This window comes from Notechis scutatus, chromosome 1 (genome assembly GCF_049901735.1).
Source record: "Notechis scutatus isolate UNSWTSFEM ecotype Mainland chromosome 1, rNotScu1.2, whole genome shotgun sequence".
NCBI classification, from domain to species: domain Eukaryota; kingdom Metazoa; phylum Chordata; class Lepidosauria; order Squamata; family Elapidae; genus Notechis; species Notechis scutatus.
In genome coordinates this window covers 216,247,665-216,266,832 of record NC_142009.1, presented here as the reverse complement: position 1 = coordinate 216,266,832, position 19,168 = coordinate 216,247,665, and the positions used below count along the sequence as shown (strand labels likewise).

The window sequence follows — 19,168 nt, the reverse complement described above, 5'->3', positions numbered from 1 at the left end:
TAGTCTTCAAAAATTTCCTAAGAATATTGCTGTCATAAGTCCTTCTGTTCTCAAAACTTTAAGCAGATCCTGAAAGCCTGAGAAACTGGGCCACATTTTTGGACATTTTTGTAGAAACCTCTGCACATATTAAAAATACAAAAGGAAGGGTGGGGACACATGCATTCATTTCTCAATACTTATTCACAACTTTCTATACATTTTTCTTGTATTTGTTCTGGTATCTTGAATGACTGTGTTATCTATTTGCCTGTCCGTCAAACAAATTATTGTCACTTAGAGAATGAGGTCAATACCTTTTTTCCTTTTATAATAGAAAACTCACAAATTTAAAACTAATCAAATAGTGGCTTTATTTTCTCATCAGTAAATTCTAATAAAAATAAACTAAATTCAAATTTAGTACAATGGGGAATCATAATCCCTAATGTTTAGTTTCAGGAAAAGAGATTTAAATCAGCCAAAGGAGTCTGTTTGCCAGAACTTTAGAATAAGGCAGCCAAATAACGCCTAGCCTGAATCCTTTGCAGACACACATGCTCAGCAATACTGACCATTTATGGTGATTAAAATATTGTGTTGGCTCCCAGTCTCATAAATCAACTGAGCCGCAGAAAAACACTTAACTCTCAAAGAACTAGTTCGCGAAGTGTGCATTGAAATAGACATACAAATATCCATGAAGCCAAATCACTCAACCAGCATATTTCAAATAAAATGTTCCACATTAGAGTTCAGCTCCATTCTGGTTTACACACACACAAACACACCTTACTTATGATTTAACACTGTTAATTCAAAGGGAAGAAACAAACTGCTTAACAGGAATCCAAAGTGATTTGGTTTCTGTTTTTTGCTACAAAAAAGTGTTTTTAAAACTGCAATCCCACAAACACAGCTTGAAATTAACAAGGTGTGATATGTGTAAGTCGTATTACAATCAACATAACATTCATGAATTTGTTTCCCATCAGGGAAAGCATCTACTTTTGCTATGTCTGGAATTGGACAAAAGGATGAGACTGAGAGAAAGCAAACCTTCTCAACAATTTTGTATATACACAAGATGATCCCTAAATATAACCCAGTCATAATGGCTGTGAAATAACTTTTTCAGTCTAGCAAGAAATAGATACATTGCTTATCTAAATAATTGGGCAATCCATGCTTATCATCCCATTGGCTTAAATCAAGAAAAATGCAATTAACCCCAGATATGGTCATGTCAGTTGCAACAACTCTGTCAGACATAAATAAAGCAGCTTTTCTTTCAGCTGAAGTACTTTCAAGACTTCGTGTTAATATTTAATGATACAAAATGTGCTATCCAGCAACAATTCCATCTCCTTAAATGCAACCAAATCCTGCACTGTTTTTCCCCCCTTAACTGCAATATGGAGAAGGTTAATCTAAGATGTGATTACATTCCAAGGTTGATAATAATTGTTTCTTGCATTAATAACAGGTTTCTGGAAGGATCTTTAGACATAGTCAAAATCACAATCAAATCCTAATTTGGGTAATAAGAGATTGGTAAAGGAGGTGGGTTTACCTTCCCAGTAGGACACTATATAGTACAGTAAACCAGACATGGTACATGGGAAGGGCAGTGCTGACACTGGAAACCCTCAAAATTAGTGTTAATTGATCTCAGTGTTAATTTTGATGTGGCTTGGTTGGGGCAACTGAGGAGTACAGAGCAGCTATGGTAATCCAGATTTGTCAAAGATTTGTCAATATACGATGCAGGACACATAGTCAATGTGGCCTATGTTATGATGGACAGGGATGTTCTGATTGTCAAGGAGTGCTACTATCTTGGACTTCTGGTGGGAAAAATGGCAGTTTAGATGCTCTTGAAGATAATATCGCAGCTTATTTTGTTCCCTGTATAGCAGGAGGCCTTTCTTCCTCCAGATCAAAGGAGAACACTAGACATTTTATCCATGTGGCCCATACAGTGCTGCTTCTCATGAGTTAAGATGAATGATGGCAGCGGGGAGGGATTTTCATTAAGTTTACAGTTGTGATGCAGCCAAATTTATGGAACTAGAACTGATCTTTTTCATTTCTAAACCAATTTTTATATTTATTCATCTTTGCAGCTAAAGAGAGACTCTTTGGAACAGATAAGTATTTCTCTTTGGAGTTTTTTCTTTATTTCTCAGGCTACATTTAAATTAAAATGTTGGAAAAATTTACTGGTATTTGTTTGACTCACAAATTTTGTAAATAAAAGAGACTAAAAGTATTTAAACAGAATTAATTTTATTTTTGAAGGGTCGAAATTTGAAAATATACTTAATGAATCTGCATTGTGAAATTATAGCCTGAACTTCAAACAGGCTTTGGGTTTTTTTAAAATCTACTTTGCCAGTTGGTTGAACTTATAAATGAAGGGCTTCCTTCTTTGAATTAAAGGCTGCTATTTTTGGCAATTCCTATTAGGATTTTCCATATGAGAAAAAAATGTTTCTTCTTAACACATATTTTTGAAGCAGAAAGGGATTCCACTTCACTGGGTTATTAAGCTTCAGGGAATAATTTGTACTTTTCAACAATAGTGAAAAATCCCCCGCCCAATCTTTTCACTATTTGAGAAAATTAAAACAAGACAAATTTGTTTCCAAGAAACACACTTAATAAAGAAAAAAAAACTAAATGTGAAGTATCTGATCTGTAAGACTTTGAATGAAGAATTTATATCAGCAAGTTTAAAAAAGATTAATGAAGTAGTTATATTAATCCAGACTTAAAACCAAAATTATTGACAGGTGAACAATGCCTCAAATGAGGCTAAAATGTAAGGGATTAAATCTGTAATTGTTGGCCTCTATTTTCCAAATGAGGATAAAGCAGAGCTTTTTAATAATCTTATGGACCAATGTTTTCATATGAGAACTGGTGCATGATGAGGGATTGGATGAAGTAGTTACTCTATGGTTTTATAGAATTTCAGATAAGGAAATCAAATTTAACTGAGGCAAATTACCAAAAGCTTTTTTAACATATGATGAACAATCTATTCTTGGTGGACAATTGGAAACAGAGGTATGGTCTTTCTAGGGAATATATTTATTTTTCAGAAACACATAGATCCTTTTAAAGAATTGATATGATATGGATTTCTAAGAATCTTGCAAATAAGTTCTCTAAGTTAGAGGTTCTACCTAAGGCTTCTTCTGATCACAACCCTATCAATTTGATGCCGAAGAAAAAAATCTACAATTTTTAGATGTATGAATGAAGGCTGATTACAGAAAAACTTAGTGAACAACTGTAGGAAGAAACTCACTGAACTCTTTGGTAACAAAGGAACAGACTTAAAGACCATTTGGGATACCAGTAAAGGTTTTATGAGAAGTTATTTTAATCCAACTTAATCAAGAGTTAAAAAGAGAAGTCTCAAGAAAAATTGCAGACCACTTTGGATGAAATTAAAAAGAAAGAAAAAGATTTATAAAAGTCATTGACAGATACCACTATTATATATCAGATTAAACTTCTATAACAATAATTATCTATGTTAATAGATATAAAGGCAAAATTAAAATATTTGAAAAAGAAGAACTTTTAGTTTGCAAATAAACTTGGGAAATGAATGACATATAAATTGAGAAAGGAAAAAGAAAAGAAAATTGTAATGAAAATTCAAAAAGGAGATAAAGCATTTGTGGATAATATGAATATGGTGAAAATACACACTGTTGGAAATGGATGAAACCCCCCACAAATTAAACGTTCAAGACAATATCATAATATTCTAGAAAAGGATCATACCAATTGGCACATGACAGGAATATAATTACATTTTTCCAGATAGACTTCCCTACTATGAGATATTTTAATGACCAGAAAAATGTTTAGGGCAAATAGAAATGTGTAACACAGCTTTAAATATATGTACTGATATGTTAGAAATATACTTTAAGAACATACCGAGTGAACAGCAATCCTAAACAGTCATATCCTTAAGGAGGGAAAACTCATGAGGGCTCCATTTTGGGTTTTGGGGCCAAGAGCATAAAATGGACATCATTTAATCATAGTGTCTTGTGCATTCTATTGCAATTGCATTCAAGGCAACTTCATCACTCTTCCTTAACATGTGGACTGATTCCATGATATAGCATCTGCTGCCAAGGATATTCAGCCATGGCTTAGAAATGCTGTAACTAATGTGCAAGAACCATGTGAAGAACACACTACATTTTGAAGTGGAAAATTTCAATTTCAAGGAGTTTCTAAAGAATAGTAATACTAAAAGGCTATAATTTTTATTTATCTATACCTACATCTATAGCTAGTCTGCCCTCCAAAAGTTGAAAACTTACTGTAGTTTGTAAATGGTACAGAGCTTGTTTTAAAACTCTTAATAAATATTGACCGAGCAATTAGATGAACCATACCATAAAGGTATTGTAATTTTGTTCCATGGTACAGCATTCCAAAATTGCTATGATTGCAATTTTGATTATGCTGCTTGATAATTCTAAAAGTCTCAGCTCCAAAATATCTGTAGCATATCAAATTATAATGGCTTTCATATTGGATGTACAGCATGCCTCTATCTCCCTTAGTCATACAAACCTAAAGAAGCAGACATACTTAATTTTTTTAAAAAATTAAACCCTTTCAGAAAATCAATAGTTTACACAATTTCCAGAAATAGAGTAGTAGCTGCAAAAATCAGTGGTGATTTGATATAGCCACTTCCTAAATCATCAAAAGTAATATTTACCCTGTCTTGAGCATCCTCAAAATTTAGATACAAATTAATTAAACATTGCAATAAAACAGAGTTGCTATGGTAATACTTCCTATGTTTATAAATGTTACAGCCTTGGGTTACTGTTAATTTTGGTTTTATTAAAACAATTTGCATACTATAATTAATGGGCAGGACCAAATTGATTAGTATAAGGCAGGCCTACTAAAATCAATATGCCGAGTTATGAAATAATACATGATTGTTGAAATATTTTTTTCTAAAATGTTAATAATTTAGACAAAATTCACCCATCTCCTTGAAGTTTATGTATCAAGCAGAATTATGCTTAAAGTTACCAACCAATAATTACTGTGTAACCTTACTATCTATAAAGAGATATGTTTATGAATTTATAAATATATAACCACAACAAATAAAGCTTTCAGAGTTGTTGGATATGAGATGGGTAGCAAATAAAATTTATAAATAAATAATTAGTCACAACAAATAAACACATTCCATTTTAGAGAATCCTACCTGGGACCCCCAAACTGTATTTTGCAGCCAGCATCTCTGGGTTGAGATAACCTGTTAAGAGCAGCTGTTCTAAAAAGATTTTAGATGATTCTAATCTGGTAGCCTGCTGATCAATGAATGGCTGCTATAAGCAGATTATGAGAACTATGGCTATCTAACAAAAAACATTTAATGCTTAAGGAGCCTACATGAATTATCCATATACAAAGATAAAAATATTACATTTCTCTCATGAGGAAATTTTTCTAAATTTTAACTCTAACGTTTTAATATTTATATACTGTTTTATATTTTGATGTTTTATTGTACAGCTCCCAGAGTGTCTCTTTGAAGGAGAAGGGAAACCTAAGTATATGCTATCAGCTGCTTGGCTTTTCACCAATAATTAAACAAGGAGATTAATCAAAGTACTGTAAGCAAAACAGTACAAATGAAAGGATGTTCACATTAGTAAAAACTGGTGAATTCCAAGATGTCCTGGTGGAGATAGGGAAATCTCTATGACAAATCATCCAGTTATTTATAAGATGCAAATAACACTTCTGTTTGATGCTAATAAAATTTTCTCATCAAACACTTTTGAGTAAATTTAGGAGACATGGGATTAAAAAAAGGTGGCCTTTTTGTGGACTACTAATTGACTAAAAACAAAAAAAATACTAAAATAGAAATAAATGGGACATTTTCTCAATGGAGAGATGTAAGAAGTGAAAAAACAGGGATTGTAACAAACGGCAGAAAAATATTTTTAAACTGGCTGATTACAGAACCCAGGGGCAAATCAGACTGAATTTAAGAAAGTGAAAAGAGATGCACACTGGGACACCTATAACTTCATGTATAAACTGATGGGATCTGAGATATCCACCAACTGTCTTAGAAAAAGACATTAAGAGCCTACTGCATATCCCCCAAGGCAAGTTTAAGACTTGTGGACGTCAACTCCCAGAATTCCTGAGCTAACATGACTAAAGGAAGAATTCTGGGAGTTCAAGTCCACAAGTCTTAAAGCTGTTAAGTTTGAAGACCCCTGGCATAGCCCAATGAAGATGGAAACTCCGTGTAGCAGTTGTAAAACATAAAAGCAAAATCGATGCTTAGGAACATTATAATAATTAAAATAAAAATGCCAAAATTGTTATGCTCTTATATAGATCTATGATACATCTGCAGTTTGATTTATGCAGAATGATTTATGTTTATGTAATTGAAGAGGAATGTAGTAGAACAAATAAAATTGCACAAGAGGACAATAAAAATTATTGGTGACCTAGGAATTAATAATCAGAAGATATATAATGGGCATCAACATGGATAGCTTTAAAAGTCCAGAACAATCCCATTGGCCACTGTGAAAACCTCTCCCATTGGAGAGCCAAAGTAGTACAGTAAGTCAAGTATTGAATTAGGATCAAGGAGATCAAGTTCAAATACATTCTCAATCATGAACGATTACTGAACTTGATGCCAGAAATTCGCTCTCAGCTCCATCTACTTAATAAAGGAAATGCTATAAGAATAGACTAAGTGTAACCTGTAAAGTGAAGTGAAATAAAATGGAACACAATACAATACAATACAATACAACACAATGCAACCTGGCTCAATAATGGTAACTGCGAGAGGGATCTTGTAGTCCTAATGGACAATCACTTAAATATGAGCCAGCAGTTACCAAACTGCTGCAGCTACCAAAAAGTCAACACAGCCTTAGGCTGCATTAACAGAAGGATAGAATCAGGATCATGTGAAGTGTTAATACTTTAAAATGTCTTGGTAAGACCACATTTGAAATATTGCCACCAGTTTGGTCACCATAATATTTAAAAAGAGGCTGAGACTTTAGAAACAGTGCAGAGGAGAGCAACAACGATGATTAGGGGACTGGAGGCTAAAACAGAAGAAGGTTGGAGGAATTGGGCATGTCTAGTTTAATGAAAAGAAGGATTAGGGGTGACATGATAGCAGGGTTCCAATAATTAAGGGACTGTCACAAAGAAGAGGGGGGTCAACCTATTCTCCAAAGCAGCTGAAGGCAGGACAAGAAGTAATGGATAGAAACTAATCAAGAAGAGAACCAACCTAGAACTAAGGAAAAAATTCTTGATAGTGAGAACAATTAATCAGGGAAAGGACTTGTGCCACTGTGCTCCAAAACTCCAGACAACCAATAGTCTGAAATGGTATAGAGTTTCCTGACTGAGCAGGAAGTTGGACTAAGAGACCTTCAAGGTCCCTTCCAACTGTTATTTTGTTACACATAATGCTGGACTAGAGGCAAGCAATTTGTTTACATTTGCCATGTTTGAATTCAAAAACAGCAGGTCTGGGAGAAAGAAATTTGCTGGAAAGGTCAGCTGGTGTACAAGTCATGTAGAAGAGGAAGGGAATGAAGAGCAAGGTGTCTTCTCTTTGTCTTACTCATCCTGCAAGGCTTCTCTGGAGCTTGTCTCCGTCAACATTCAGAATAACCAAACTGTTTCAGGTTTGGGTTGTGCTAGATTGCAACCTACCTGGAACAGTATGCCCAAGTATTGAGCCTCAATATGTTTGTTTCAGGCACAGAGAGCAACACATTTTTTTTCCTTTTCATTGCCTTAGCTAGTAGGTCTTGAAAAATGAGTATCTCTTATTCTGTTCAGATTTGTGAAAGGTATCTTCCTTAGCCTGTGTAAGGTCTGACAAAGCAACACCCAGCAGTTCCCAGGGTAGAGAGGACTATTATCTAAATATGTCTGAAATGATCAATGTCATCAAATGAAGGCATCCATTAACTCAGAATGGCAGAACACAAAAAGCCAAGTCTCTATATTTTGGATTACAGACCTGTATAGACTGTGATTTTTTTTACCTCCACAAAGAGCAAAAATCTGTATGTATATGGCATAATTCTTGACCTCAACATAGAATTTAATTTGGTTGTGCCATACCTGAAAGTCTTCTACCCATTCCTGAATAAGGTTTTAAGTATCTGAAGAATGGAGATTTACCGCCAAACTCTGATACTAAGCTTGACAGCTGGGGAGTCACACAGTAGAAAACTTGAGGGGGGAGGTCTTCAGAAGGGACTCCTCTGCTAATCTTAGTAATGGAAAGATTAGCAGAAGAGACAATCCTTCTGTTAATAAGGACCTAAAATTATTTACAATGTTAAAGGTCAATGCCATCACCTTAAATTGAGCCCAAGAGGCAATAATCAGCTAGTGCAGGTCTTTTAGAATAAGCTTCACATGATCCCTATACTCCTGTTAAGCAGCCTGGCATTTTCCACTAATGGCAATTTCCAGATATTTTTCAAGTTTAACCCTACATAAATTGCACTGCAGTAATAAAGACGGCATGCAGCCATTGCTAAATTAGACCAGCACAGAAAAGATTGCAGCGGTTGCTTCCAACAAATATGTTGCACTTTACCAGTGCCTCTGCAAATCCAATGGCAGTTGGAGATCAGAGAACAATCTTCAACTGAAAACCTATCTTGCAGGAGAACAGCCTCTTGATTCAAAAGAGGCTTCACTTCTCTCCCCAAGAACCTATTTTTCTCCTTATCAACAGCAGCTTCTTCTTCTCTAGAAGGCAAGCTTAACAGACATATAATGTAGGGAGAATTTTATTCCCAGGAGTAGCAAATCAGCAACAGAGAATATTCTACATTCAAGATATTTCTATATCCAGTTGACAGAATATCTCCTTTTGGGCTGGTAATATGCTTTCAGTTTTCAAATCTGATCACATAATCCAGTGGAATTTATAAAGACACACTTGTCCCTTTAAAAAAAAAAATTTCCATTTGCTTTACAAACTGCTTATATACAATAATCTTTTTACAAGACTGTTAATGTCAAAATCTCTTGGTTGGGTTCGATATTTCTTGTTTTCTTCAATAATGTATTTTTAAGGGGAAAGCTCCAAAGGATTTCTGGAGAAAAGTCGTGTGGGTCCACTTCAAAGCCATTTAGGGCCAGGTAACTTTCTTCAAATTATTTGCTTCATCATAATCCATTTGTTTGGAAAAGACAACCTAGTATTCTCCAGAACTGTTGGATTTCAGCTCCTGTCAACCTCAGCCAACATGGCTGATGAAAGGGGTTGATGCAAGTTGAAATCCAAAACTTCTAGAGAACATTGAATTGTTTATCCATGCTAATTTGCATCAGTTAAATATGAAGTGTGTACACTGGAGAGTTGAAGGTATTTTTTGTTGTTCTTCACTAGCTTGGAATAGTACACCGAAGAAATGAAATTTTGTATTCTCTACAGAGAGATAGCAGTGATTGTCTAATGACATTTCCTAGCAATTATCTGTGTCTTCAGAACAGCAGATTCAGATCAATAACACAGAGGATTTGCAAAGATGGTGCTATACCCAAATGTCTTTAAACCCAATACTATAACTCTTTTTTATTATTTTTCTAAAATAAACCCCTGGTCTGTCATTTTGTTCTGTTTCTTCACTGGAGCTATGTAATATACATTCATTCAAAACAGCAATAGATACTTGGAATCATAATTAAAATGTTACTTTGCAAATACTATTGAAGCTAAGCAGATTTCTGCCTAGATTGAATCTGGATGAAGAATGCTTGAAGATTAAGATAAATGTGAAATTAAAAGCTTATTGTGTCAGCCCACAGAATATAGGAATTTAAAAAGTGGAGTAATGAAGGAGTTCAGTCTTTTCACCTGGAGGCAATTCATGGTTTCTCAAATTGTCATTCTTATTTCTATCTCTTCTCTACTCTAATTTATCTTTGTAGAATAGACTTCTTCAATTAGACAGACTTTTATATGTTGGAGTTAAAGCTTTCAAAATCCTTTTCCAACATTGTCAAAAGCTGACTGGAAATTTGGAAATTTACAATTCCAAAATAATTGAAGGACATCAGATTGAGGAAGTTTGCTATAAAATTAATCAAGATTGGAATCAAAATAGTAGTAGTAGTACAGAAGGAAATAATTCCAATTACAGAAAACTGCAGTTTACCATAATTTACTGAAATATAACTCATTAATGTTTTTCAAATCGATTGAAAGATATCATGCTACTAAGTAAAGGTCAAACATATGGGCAGGGGTTTTTAAAAGCAGCAGGATGCATAAAACTCTGCACAAGCTCAAATACGCCTCTTAACGGATAAGTAGATTAAGATATAAGAAGATACATCTGTCAAAGATACAACAAGATCAGTTCATCAATGACCACTGATTGTATTTCCACTGAACAGTAAAAAAAACAACAGAAAATAATTAAAGTTTTCAGTTCAGTCCTCAAAGGACAGATCAGCTGGACATTTATCTTCATAATTACCTTTAACAGTAACCTGAGCACAGCAGGAAGCTTTTCCAGCAGCATTTTCTGCCAGACACGTATATACTCCATCATCTTCTGGTAAAGCATCTTGAATAGTCAATTTTGCAATTCCATCGTCAAAGTCAGAACACACATACTGAATTGGTTGATCTACAGAAAACAGAAGGAAAAGCAAGAAATTTGCTGAAGTTCCCAGTTTGCACCCACAAATGTGTAATGGAAGAATATGGACCCTCAAATATGGACCCTTTTAAAATAAATCTGTATCATGCACAATCGTTGACCATTTGATAAAGCATTTACAACAGCCCCAGCAATAAATTATTATGGACACTGATAAACTAGATGAGCAGATTTAAAAACAAAAGAGCACAGTGATTTTATACATATAACAGACTCTTTGGCAAGTGCCTAAAACTGAAAATAATTCTTTCCGAGAATTATTCTCATTGTCTCTTTAACATGTTGTATTGAGAAAAAAGGATGACATTACAAGAACTCTAGTAAATGACTACTTCCCACTTAGAACCAATGCGACAGAATACAGAATTTAAACACTGCCTGCCATCTGTCATATAATCTCCAGACATACCATCAATACTTGCAGCTGATAACTTGAGGATGGAAAAGAGCTGGGAAAATCAGATAAGGCTTCTATACAGAACAGGGACAAAAAATTAAAAGGCTAATATGACAAAAAGAGCTAATAAGACAAAATGGGAATAAGTAATTTTAGAAAGAAGACAAAGAATTTTCTGGATGATTCAAGAGCACTGAAGATAAATCAGTATGGATACCTCTGTGCAAAAAAATAAGACATGACATGGTGGTAAAAGAGGCATGCTATCCAGCATTGATGCCCAGAGAGGGAGAAAAGGATCCAAAGTCTAAGACAAAGTTCAAAATGCCAGCTATGAGAGATTGCCAGTTAAGTTTTAACTGAAGCCCTTGATTAACTCTATATGGGAAATTTAGTAATGGCTATATTGATAGCAATAGCCTAAAATAGGCATATATAGTTGTTTTAGGAGAAGCAATGCAATTCCAAGGAATGACAGAACTAATATTGGAATGGTAAAGCAAATACACCAAATATCAATTTGATACATTCTATTCTTCTAAAGTAAAAAGCAGCAAAAGATTGGTCTTTTGGCTTTAGTTGACCATCACTTTAATCTTTAATCTAGAGAAAGTAAAATTTTCTACCTTTAAAATTATATGAATATAGACAAATTTTGAACAGGTTTACAAGTCTTTCATGCTTTGTTTTGTATGTTGGATCTTTAAAAACTCCTCATAACCAATATATATTTGTAGAGAGACCTTGTTTTCTAATAGGCTTTCTGTAATATGATAGGAATTGGGTCTCCTGAGTGATAATGAATAATTTTGTAGCTGGCTGTTTACATAATGGTCTCATGAATCTTTATCACTCTGAAAATCATTTATTTCAGCAGACATAGATACAAAATGCTGTAAAATCTAATTTAATTTGAAAATTAGAAGAAAAAAAACCTTTCCTTCATGTGGGGAGCCATCTTTGCTTCACAGCAACTTTGAAAAGTCAATCCATTAGATAATGAATATAATACTCCTGCTTATTTTCCCAACAACAACAACCCTCTCAGTTTGGCTGAGAAAGTGACTGGCCTAAAGTCACCCAACCTAAGGAAAACCTACTACTCACTGTTTCTGGGCCAGAAATTTAACCACTACGCCAAACTATAGAAATAATATACTGATGATAAATGACTTCACCAAGATAAAGAGATATAACACAGCTCTTCAATTTGATGCACATGATTGGCACCAATATCTTATACATAGTTCTGTTCAACTTCAGTTTGTATTTTATCAATTTAACAGAATCTTTGATAGAATTTTCCTTTCTTTAAAAGAAAGTTTCAATGAGACGGGGGGGAGAAAGGATTAGAAAAAGGATGAAGTTGGGAGTTTAGGAAAAGAATAATTTCAGACCTTCTTTGCTAGATATACTGTAGATATAAAGTACATTAACATCTTACTCTAAGATTAACATACACAGTATTAACGTATACAGTATTTCTATAATCACGAATAGTTCTAATTGTCAAATCCTAGAATTAGAGTTTCACTTCAGTTTCAAACAAAAAGTCCCAAAATGGTCTCCAATAGGGAAAAAAAAGTCTTTTCCATAATCAAAGTAGTCAGTTTCACCATCTCAGCCAGCTGAAAACACGAAGGGATGATTCTTTCTTTCCATAAACCCTCAACTTGGTTAACAAATTGTTCTTGACATTGTTTATCATGAGCTGCATGTTGTTTTTATTATTTGAAAATGTATATGGAAATATAAGCATAACTAAGGACATAATGTAAAAATCAGTTTAAGTATAATGTCAACATAACTTTGAAAGAATTTGAACAAGGAAGGTGCTTCTACCACAAATCATTTAATATCTACAAGTCAGTCTAGGGTATAACATTGTTTCCTGAGATGTCAAGTTGTTGGTGGATGAGTGAGGATGTGTTGTATGTTGGCATGCCAAAAATTTCTGTGTGGATTTTTTTTTACTGTTGTGAACCACCCGGGGTTATGTTGCATAAGATGGGGGGACGGCTATATAAATAATTTAAATAAGTAAATAAATAATCTAAAAATTCCTATCTGTGACTGAATAAAATTTAATGCATAGGATTACCTTAGCAATCTTAAATATTTCCTTGAGTCTATTTTGAGTATCCTTTTGTTGTTGCTGTTGTTCCTTCAAGTCATACTTGATCTCTGGCAACTGTCTAGTGGTTTTCTTGTCAACTGTCTAGTGGTTTTCTTGCCAACATTTTTGGAAGTGGTTTGCCACTGCCTTCTTACTACGACTGAAAGACAGTGAAAGGTCAAAAGTCACCTAGATGGCTTCAAGCCTAAAGGAGGACTGGAACTCAGAATGATCCTGGTTTCCAGCCTGTTGTCTTTAACCACTTTACCAAACTGGGTCTCTAATTATACACAGGCCTTTATTAAAGTCTATTCCTGCCTTTGGTTTCATGAATCCTGTCTTTGTTTATAGAATTCAAGCCTGTACAGGTATTTAGCATACCCTCACCTTATTATATACTTTTAATCTTGTCTCCTAAACTGGAACCTCTAACAGACACTGTCTGGCCTAAGTTCAAAGAGATAGTTAAGTACTATCTGTGTACTATGGAATCATCTTTAAAAGCAACCCAAGGTTATTTGAGGCTTGAAAACCACGATATCCATGTTTGACCCAATATGGAAATATTCTAAATTCTAAATTCCAAACATCAAGTTACAGTCTGCCAGCTGAACAATATTTTAACACAGTACTGTCCTGAGTTGCCACTTAGGCAATGTACCATAATTAAGCATGTTGGGTATTAGCAATCATGAATTAGGAATGGAATTCTCGCCTTTATTGGGTAATAGGCAACTATCCTTTCCTGCAATGTAATCATCATTTACTGAATGTTGTTTGAATTCACAAGCATAATGTAATTACCCAACTTGATTCTTAAATAAAATTGTCCTAAAATGTATATGGTGAGAAGCTACATGAAAATGTAATGTTTGGTTATAGTTTATAAACTAAACCAAGCCAGTACCAAATGATATATAAACAGCTCTGCATCATGATCAGAAGTGAGAGAGAGTTATTTGTGAGTGCTGTAACTTGGGAACAAAAGTAACTTGTTTATGCCTTGCAGATAAAACACTAGGTCTCCTTCATAATTATAAATTCCTGACACTTCTATTAGGCAAAACCATCTTCTGTTGGGTTAAATTCAGGATTTAAATTCCAAAACCCTAAATGGATTGAATTTTTTTTAATAAAGAAAAAAATCCTGACTTTTCCTCCAGATCCTTTGAATGAACCCAGTTCTGAATGTGCCATTAAAAATGTACATTCACATTGCGGGGGGTGGTGGACCCTGAGATGTGCTGAAGCATATAGAGGGTATCCTCCATTTACGATCATAATTGCTCCAATTGTTCTCACCTCTGAATTCCATATATCCTTGCCATCTGTAAATCAGATTTAAATTTTTTTGATCATAATAAATGCAAAGAAACAACATAAAGTACAATCACATTTATATCACCTACACCAAGGATGTTAAACACAAGGCCCGGCCGCGATGTGGTTGGATCCGGTCTGCGGGCCATCCTGGAAAATATAAGGGGTTGGCCCACATCGCTTCAGCCAGTCTACCCAATGCAAAGAGGAAACATCAGGCCAGTGTGGCTTCAGCCCGGTCTACCCAATGCAAAGAGGAAATATGCCAGCAGTTTGGGGAGTGGTGTCAAGCTGGCCACGCCCACCATCGGCCACACACACACCCGAGGTCAACTAGAGCCCTGATGCAGCCCTCAATGAAATTGAGTTTGACACTCCTGATCTATGCCATAGAGCCGTGGTGGAATATGCTGACTCTGTAAACCACTTAGAGAGGGCTGTGAAGCACTATGAAGCGGTATATAAGTCTAAGAGCTATTGCTCTTATAGTTTATATAGAAATTGATTTCTATTGTTTCTATTACAAAATAGAGCATGAATCAGAATCGCCTATGTACAAGTAAGAGTAAAAAACTAAGCCATGGTCAATATGTATAAATCAGTAGGCATAGTTGGTCAGTGACTTAAAAGACACCAGATAAGGTCTATACTTCGAGTCCTAGCACCACATGACGGAATGAGCTCCCATCACTTGCCTCTGTTCCTGCCAAACTAACAGTTTGAAAGCATGTAAATGCAAATAGGTAAATAGGTGGGAAGGTAACAACGTTCTGTGTTTCACCATACGCTTATGCACTGCAGAGTGATGTTATGCTGGCCACAAGACTTCAGACAGCGCGGGATCAATGCCTGAAAGAAATGGAAATGAGCACTGCCTCCTAAAGTCGACTACAATTAGTGGAGTAAAACTGCAAGGATACCTTTACCTTTCTGCAAAGAATCAATGTGCATGAAGAGTTACATACAGGCGATCTCTAGTAGTAACTCTTTTTGAGTAAATGACCATGGAAGAATAAGTACAAGTATTTCCCTAATTTTTCACTGTCATTCTCAGAAATCCTGAAGATGAATCACACACGAAAGGGGATTCTTTATCCTTACTTCAACAGGATCCCATTTTCATAAATACTGAATGCTTAAGAATTACCATTTTCGACCTTCAGGAAAAAAATGAGAAGGGTACAAAAAGGTGGCATAAACCTCATTCAGTTGGTAATTAATACATTGTTCAAAATGTAAGCTTATCACTTGAAGTCTATATTCAATTGAAATAAAGCCTATTCTTTGGAGCCAGGAGTATGAAATGCAGCCTTGTCACTAATGCTCCCTGCTGGACAGCTTTTAAAGACTAGCACAGCTGCTGCCTTTTCTCTCTTGTAGATTAGGCTCCTCACAGAGGAAAAGAAATTAATATGTAGGCAGTCCTGGTTTAGCAATCACAACTGAGACTAGCAATTCAGTTGTTAAGTAAATCGTTTACTAAATGAAAACTGAGACTGTGCTTAGAAGCTTACTAAGCTTACTGAGATTTCCTTTGCTTTGCAGTCCTGTGAAGGTTGTAAAATTAGTTTTCCACCACCACTGTAATCGCAAATAGTCACTAAATAAGAAAGTTGTTGAATGAGGACTCCTTGAAATTGAGAATTTTAAGATAATGAAGATAATTAATCTGTCCTACTGAGTTCTTCAAAGCTGTTCTTAAATTCATTGACAAATCAAAGAAAATAGCCTTTTAGTGAGTCTCAGAACCTGAAAACCATAGAGGAGCACACAAAATCCATCAGTGGCCTGGGATGAAACTATTATGTGATGAATTTTATTTTAGTTAAAATATTGGTGAAACCAGACACTGTGGTTTGTAATAAATCATTTATGTCTTAGTAGGAAGGAAGTACGAAGTGCTCTGATAGCAGTTTATTAAATAACTTGTGATTTAGCAAACCATAGTTTAGCGTGATATATAAAGCCCATATTTATATGTTCCTGTCAAAAGATGAGGCATTGCAAACCTCTTTTCTCTGCTTGTCTGCTCCAGGTCATACATAAAAGTGAAATAAATTGTCCATTTGTAAAATGTGAGGACAAATTTAGATAATTTGGAACCCATTACTTGATTCTTCATGTGTATGGACAAGTTTTCTGATCGTGACCTTACCGTTAAGGAGCCAGGTGATCTGAGGAACAGGTATCCCCTCAACTGAGCACCGAAGTGTAAAATCCTGCCCTTCACTCACACGGCAGGATTTCAAGACCCGGAGAAAATGGGGAGGTACCTCCTTCAGTTTAGGCCCTACAGATCAAAGCAAAAGGCAGTTAATAAAATTCAATGCTAACAGATGATCTCAGAATAAGATATTCTAGACCAATGACAAAGGTAATCCTTAAAGAGAAAAACATGTTTTACTAATGTGTCAGAAACATAGTCAGCAAAATTAACAAAGTTTAGTTGCTTCTAGTCAAGAACTTCAGATATAGTTCATATGAACGGAATTCAATCTAAAATGAGAATGCAAATTGATATGTATACATTATTTTCATTCATATTTCTAATTTTGCTTACTTCTTGGTGACTCTAGGTAGCATACAAATTTAACACCAAAGAAGTAGAACAGCAGCAGACAAAAAAAGAAAAGAAAGAAAGATAATATCCTAGTGAAATAGACATAAAACACATCATGAAAAAAACCCTCATATCCCACCCTAGCCCAAAGCTTGGAGAAGAGTCAGGTCTAAAAGGATGTAGCACTGGCATTATTTAGTGTGTTTTATACTATGAAAGGGAGTATCTTTTTTTCCCAGGTGAAGAAACTATTACATACCTAGACAGTCACCTAAGCATACTTTGCAACTAAAAAATGCTTACTTTTTACTGTTAATAGCCACCTGGTTGAAGCTTGACCTCCAGGATTGAAAGCTTTGCAAGAGTAAAATCCACTGTCTTCCAGCTGAGTTTTTTTCAGGCATAAACAATGGACTCCATCTTCTTCATAGATCAGGATGCTGTCTCCCGTTTCCAGGAGGGCTCCTTCTTTGAACCATTCAACAGTTGCCTGGGGTTTCCCTGAAACTAGTTTATTACAGGTGGATTAAGGATGGGGATGGTGGTCTAAATTTTACAATTTCACAATGTCTCAGTATTTTTCTTGGCTACCACCAATCCCTAGCTTTGCCCTTTAAAGAGTAACCATAATTTTGACACTGCTAAAAAATTACTCAACTATTCAAGATTAGATTTGTGTTGTTCATTTTTGACTGGCCAATGACCGAAATAAAATTCTGCCTGTCTAGATTAAGTTTTACAATAATAGTTTAGAGTAATAATCTTAGTTGCAAAACTATAATATGATATGTTGTTTGGAGAAAGTTGAATTTGATTTTTTTCCAACAAATAATCAAGGCAGAATATCTTCTTGGCTCATCCAATTAATCTTAATTAGCAGACTTAAAAAAGATTTTGTTTAACTAGATCCATAGGACAGTACTGTACAAAAATATCTTCCAAATTTTCCTTCAGATTTTTTTTAAAAAATGAATGTAAATGAAAAAGCAATGTCACATTATTTTTCAGTTTTTAATTTTCAAAGTTAAAACAAACTTACATTAAATCAAAATCCACCAGACTATGCTTGAATTTAATTAAGAGAGTTAACGATATAAAAACATTGAAGTCATTGTTCTAAATCTAAACAGTTGAAACATCGTCCTATTGTGAATTTGGCATCTCTGTCTAGCCAACATGTGGTAGCAAGATATTTCTGAATGCTCTTCCATGTTAAAGAAGTACAACATAACAGTAATTTTAAATCAACTCTGCTAATTCTCCTAAATTCCTATATAAGTAGTCCTTCAGTTACGACCACAATTGAGCCCAAAATTTCTGTTGTTTAATGAGAAATTTGTTAAGTGAGTTTTGCCCCATTTTGCCACCTTTTTTGTCTCAGTTGTTAAGTGAATCACTGCAGTTGGTAAGTTAGTAACCTGGTTATTAAGTGAATCTGGCTTCCCCATTGGCTTTGCTTGTCACAAGGTCACAAAAGTTGAACACATGACCCTGAAGTAATAAATATGAACCAGTTGCCAAGTGTCTGAATTTTGACCACATGATCTGCAAAGGATGCTGCAAAGGATATAACTATGAAAAACTATCTTAAGTCACTTTTTTCACATGGAAAGACTGTAATGCACGTGATTTTCCCTGTGAAGTATAAAGTAATACAATCCATTCTTATTCTATTCCCTCATGCTTCTGCACACATACCCATGTGTTACTAATATAACTTTTGGCTTTCATTATCAAATTCTATAGCTGAAAGCAGGAGTGTTATCTAGCCAGTTTGACCTATGTGATCTGATTATAATGTTCTTTTTTCAGCTCTTCCATTGGTTTCCTCCAGAAGGGGCAGTATGCTGGGGATTAGAGCTGAACTTGTACACCATTCTAGGCAGACTGGGTACTGTGCCTCTTGCATTTCATCTACTTTTTGCTGAAGACAAAGCCTCATAATGGGGGGTGGTAATGCTGTACAAGAGAAACTAACCACACTTACCTTATAGTTACAGTAAGTGCAGTTATTTGTCTATGCTTGTCTAGGG

The 19,168-nt window shown here is 34.9% G+C and overlaps 1 protein-coding gene across 6 annotated transcripts in view; it reads right to left on the bottom strand.

Annotated features, from left to right (window-relative positions):
- MYLK (myosin light chain kinase) overlaps positions 1-19,168 on the bottom strand; it is a 197,074-nt gene that overhangs the window by 97,757 nt on the left and 80,149 nt on the right. For all 6 annotated transcript variants that reach the window (XM_087950208.1, XM_087950207.1, XM_087950213.1 and 3 more), the window contains exons 9-11: positions 17,439-17,642; positions 16,731-16,865; positions 10,557-10,709 (exon numbers count right to left, since the gene is read on the bottom strand). In XM_087950208.1, coding sequence (XP_087806334.1) covers positions 10,557-10,709; positions 16,731-16,865; positions 17,439-17,642 — 492 coding nt within the window. The remainder of the gene's footprint in view (positions 1-10,556; positions 10,710-16,730; positions 16,866-17,438; positions 17,643-19,168) is intronic.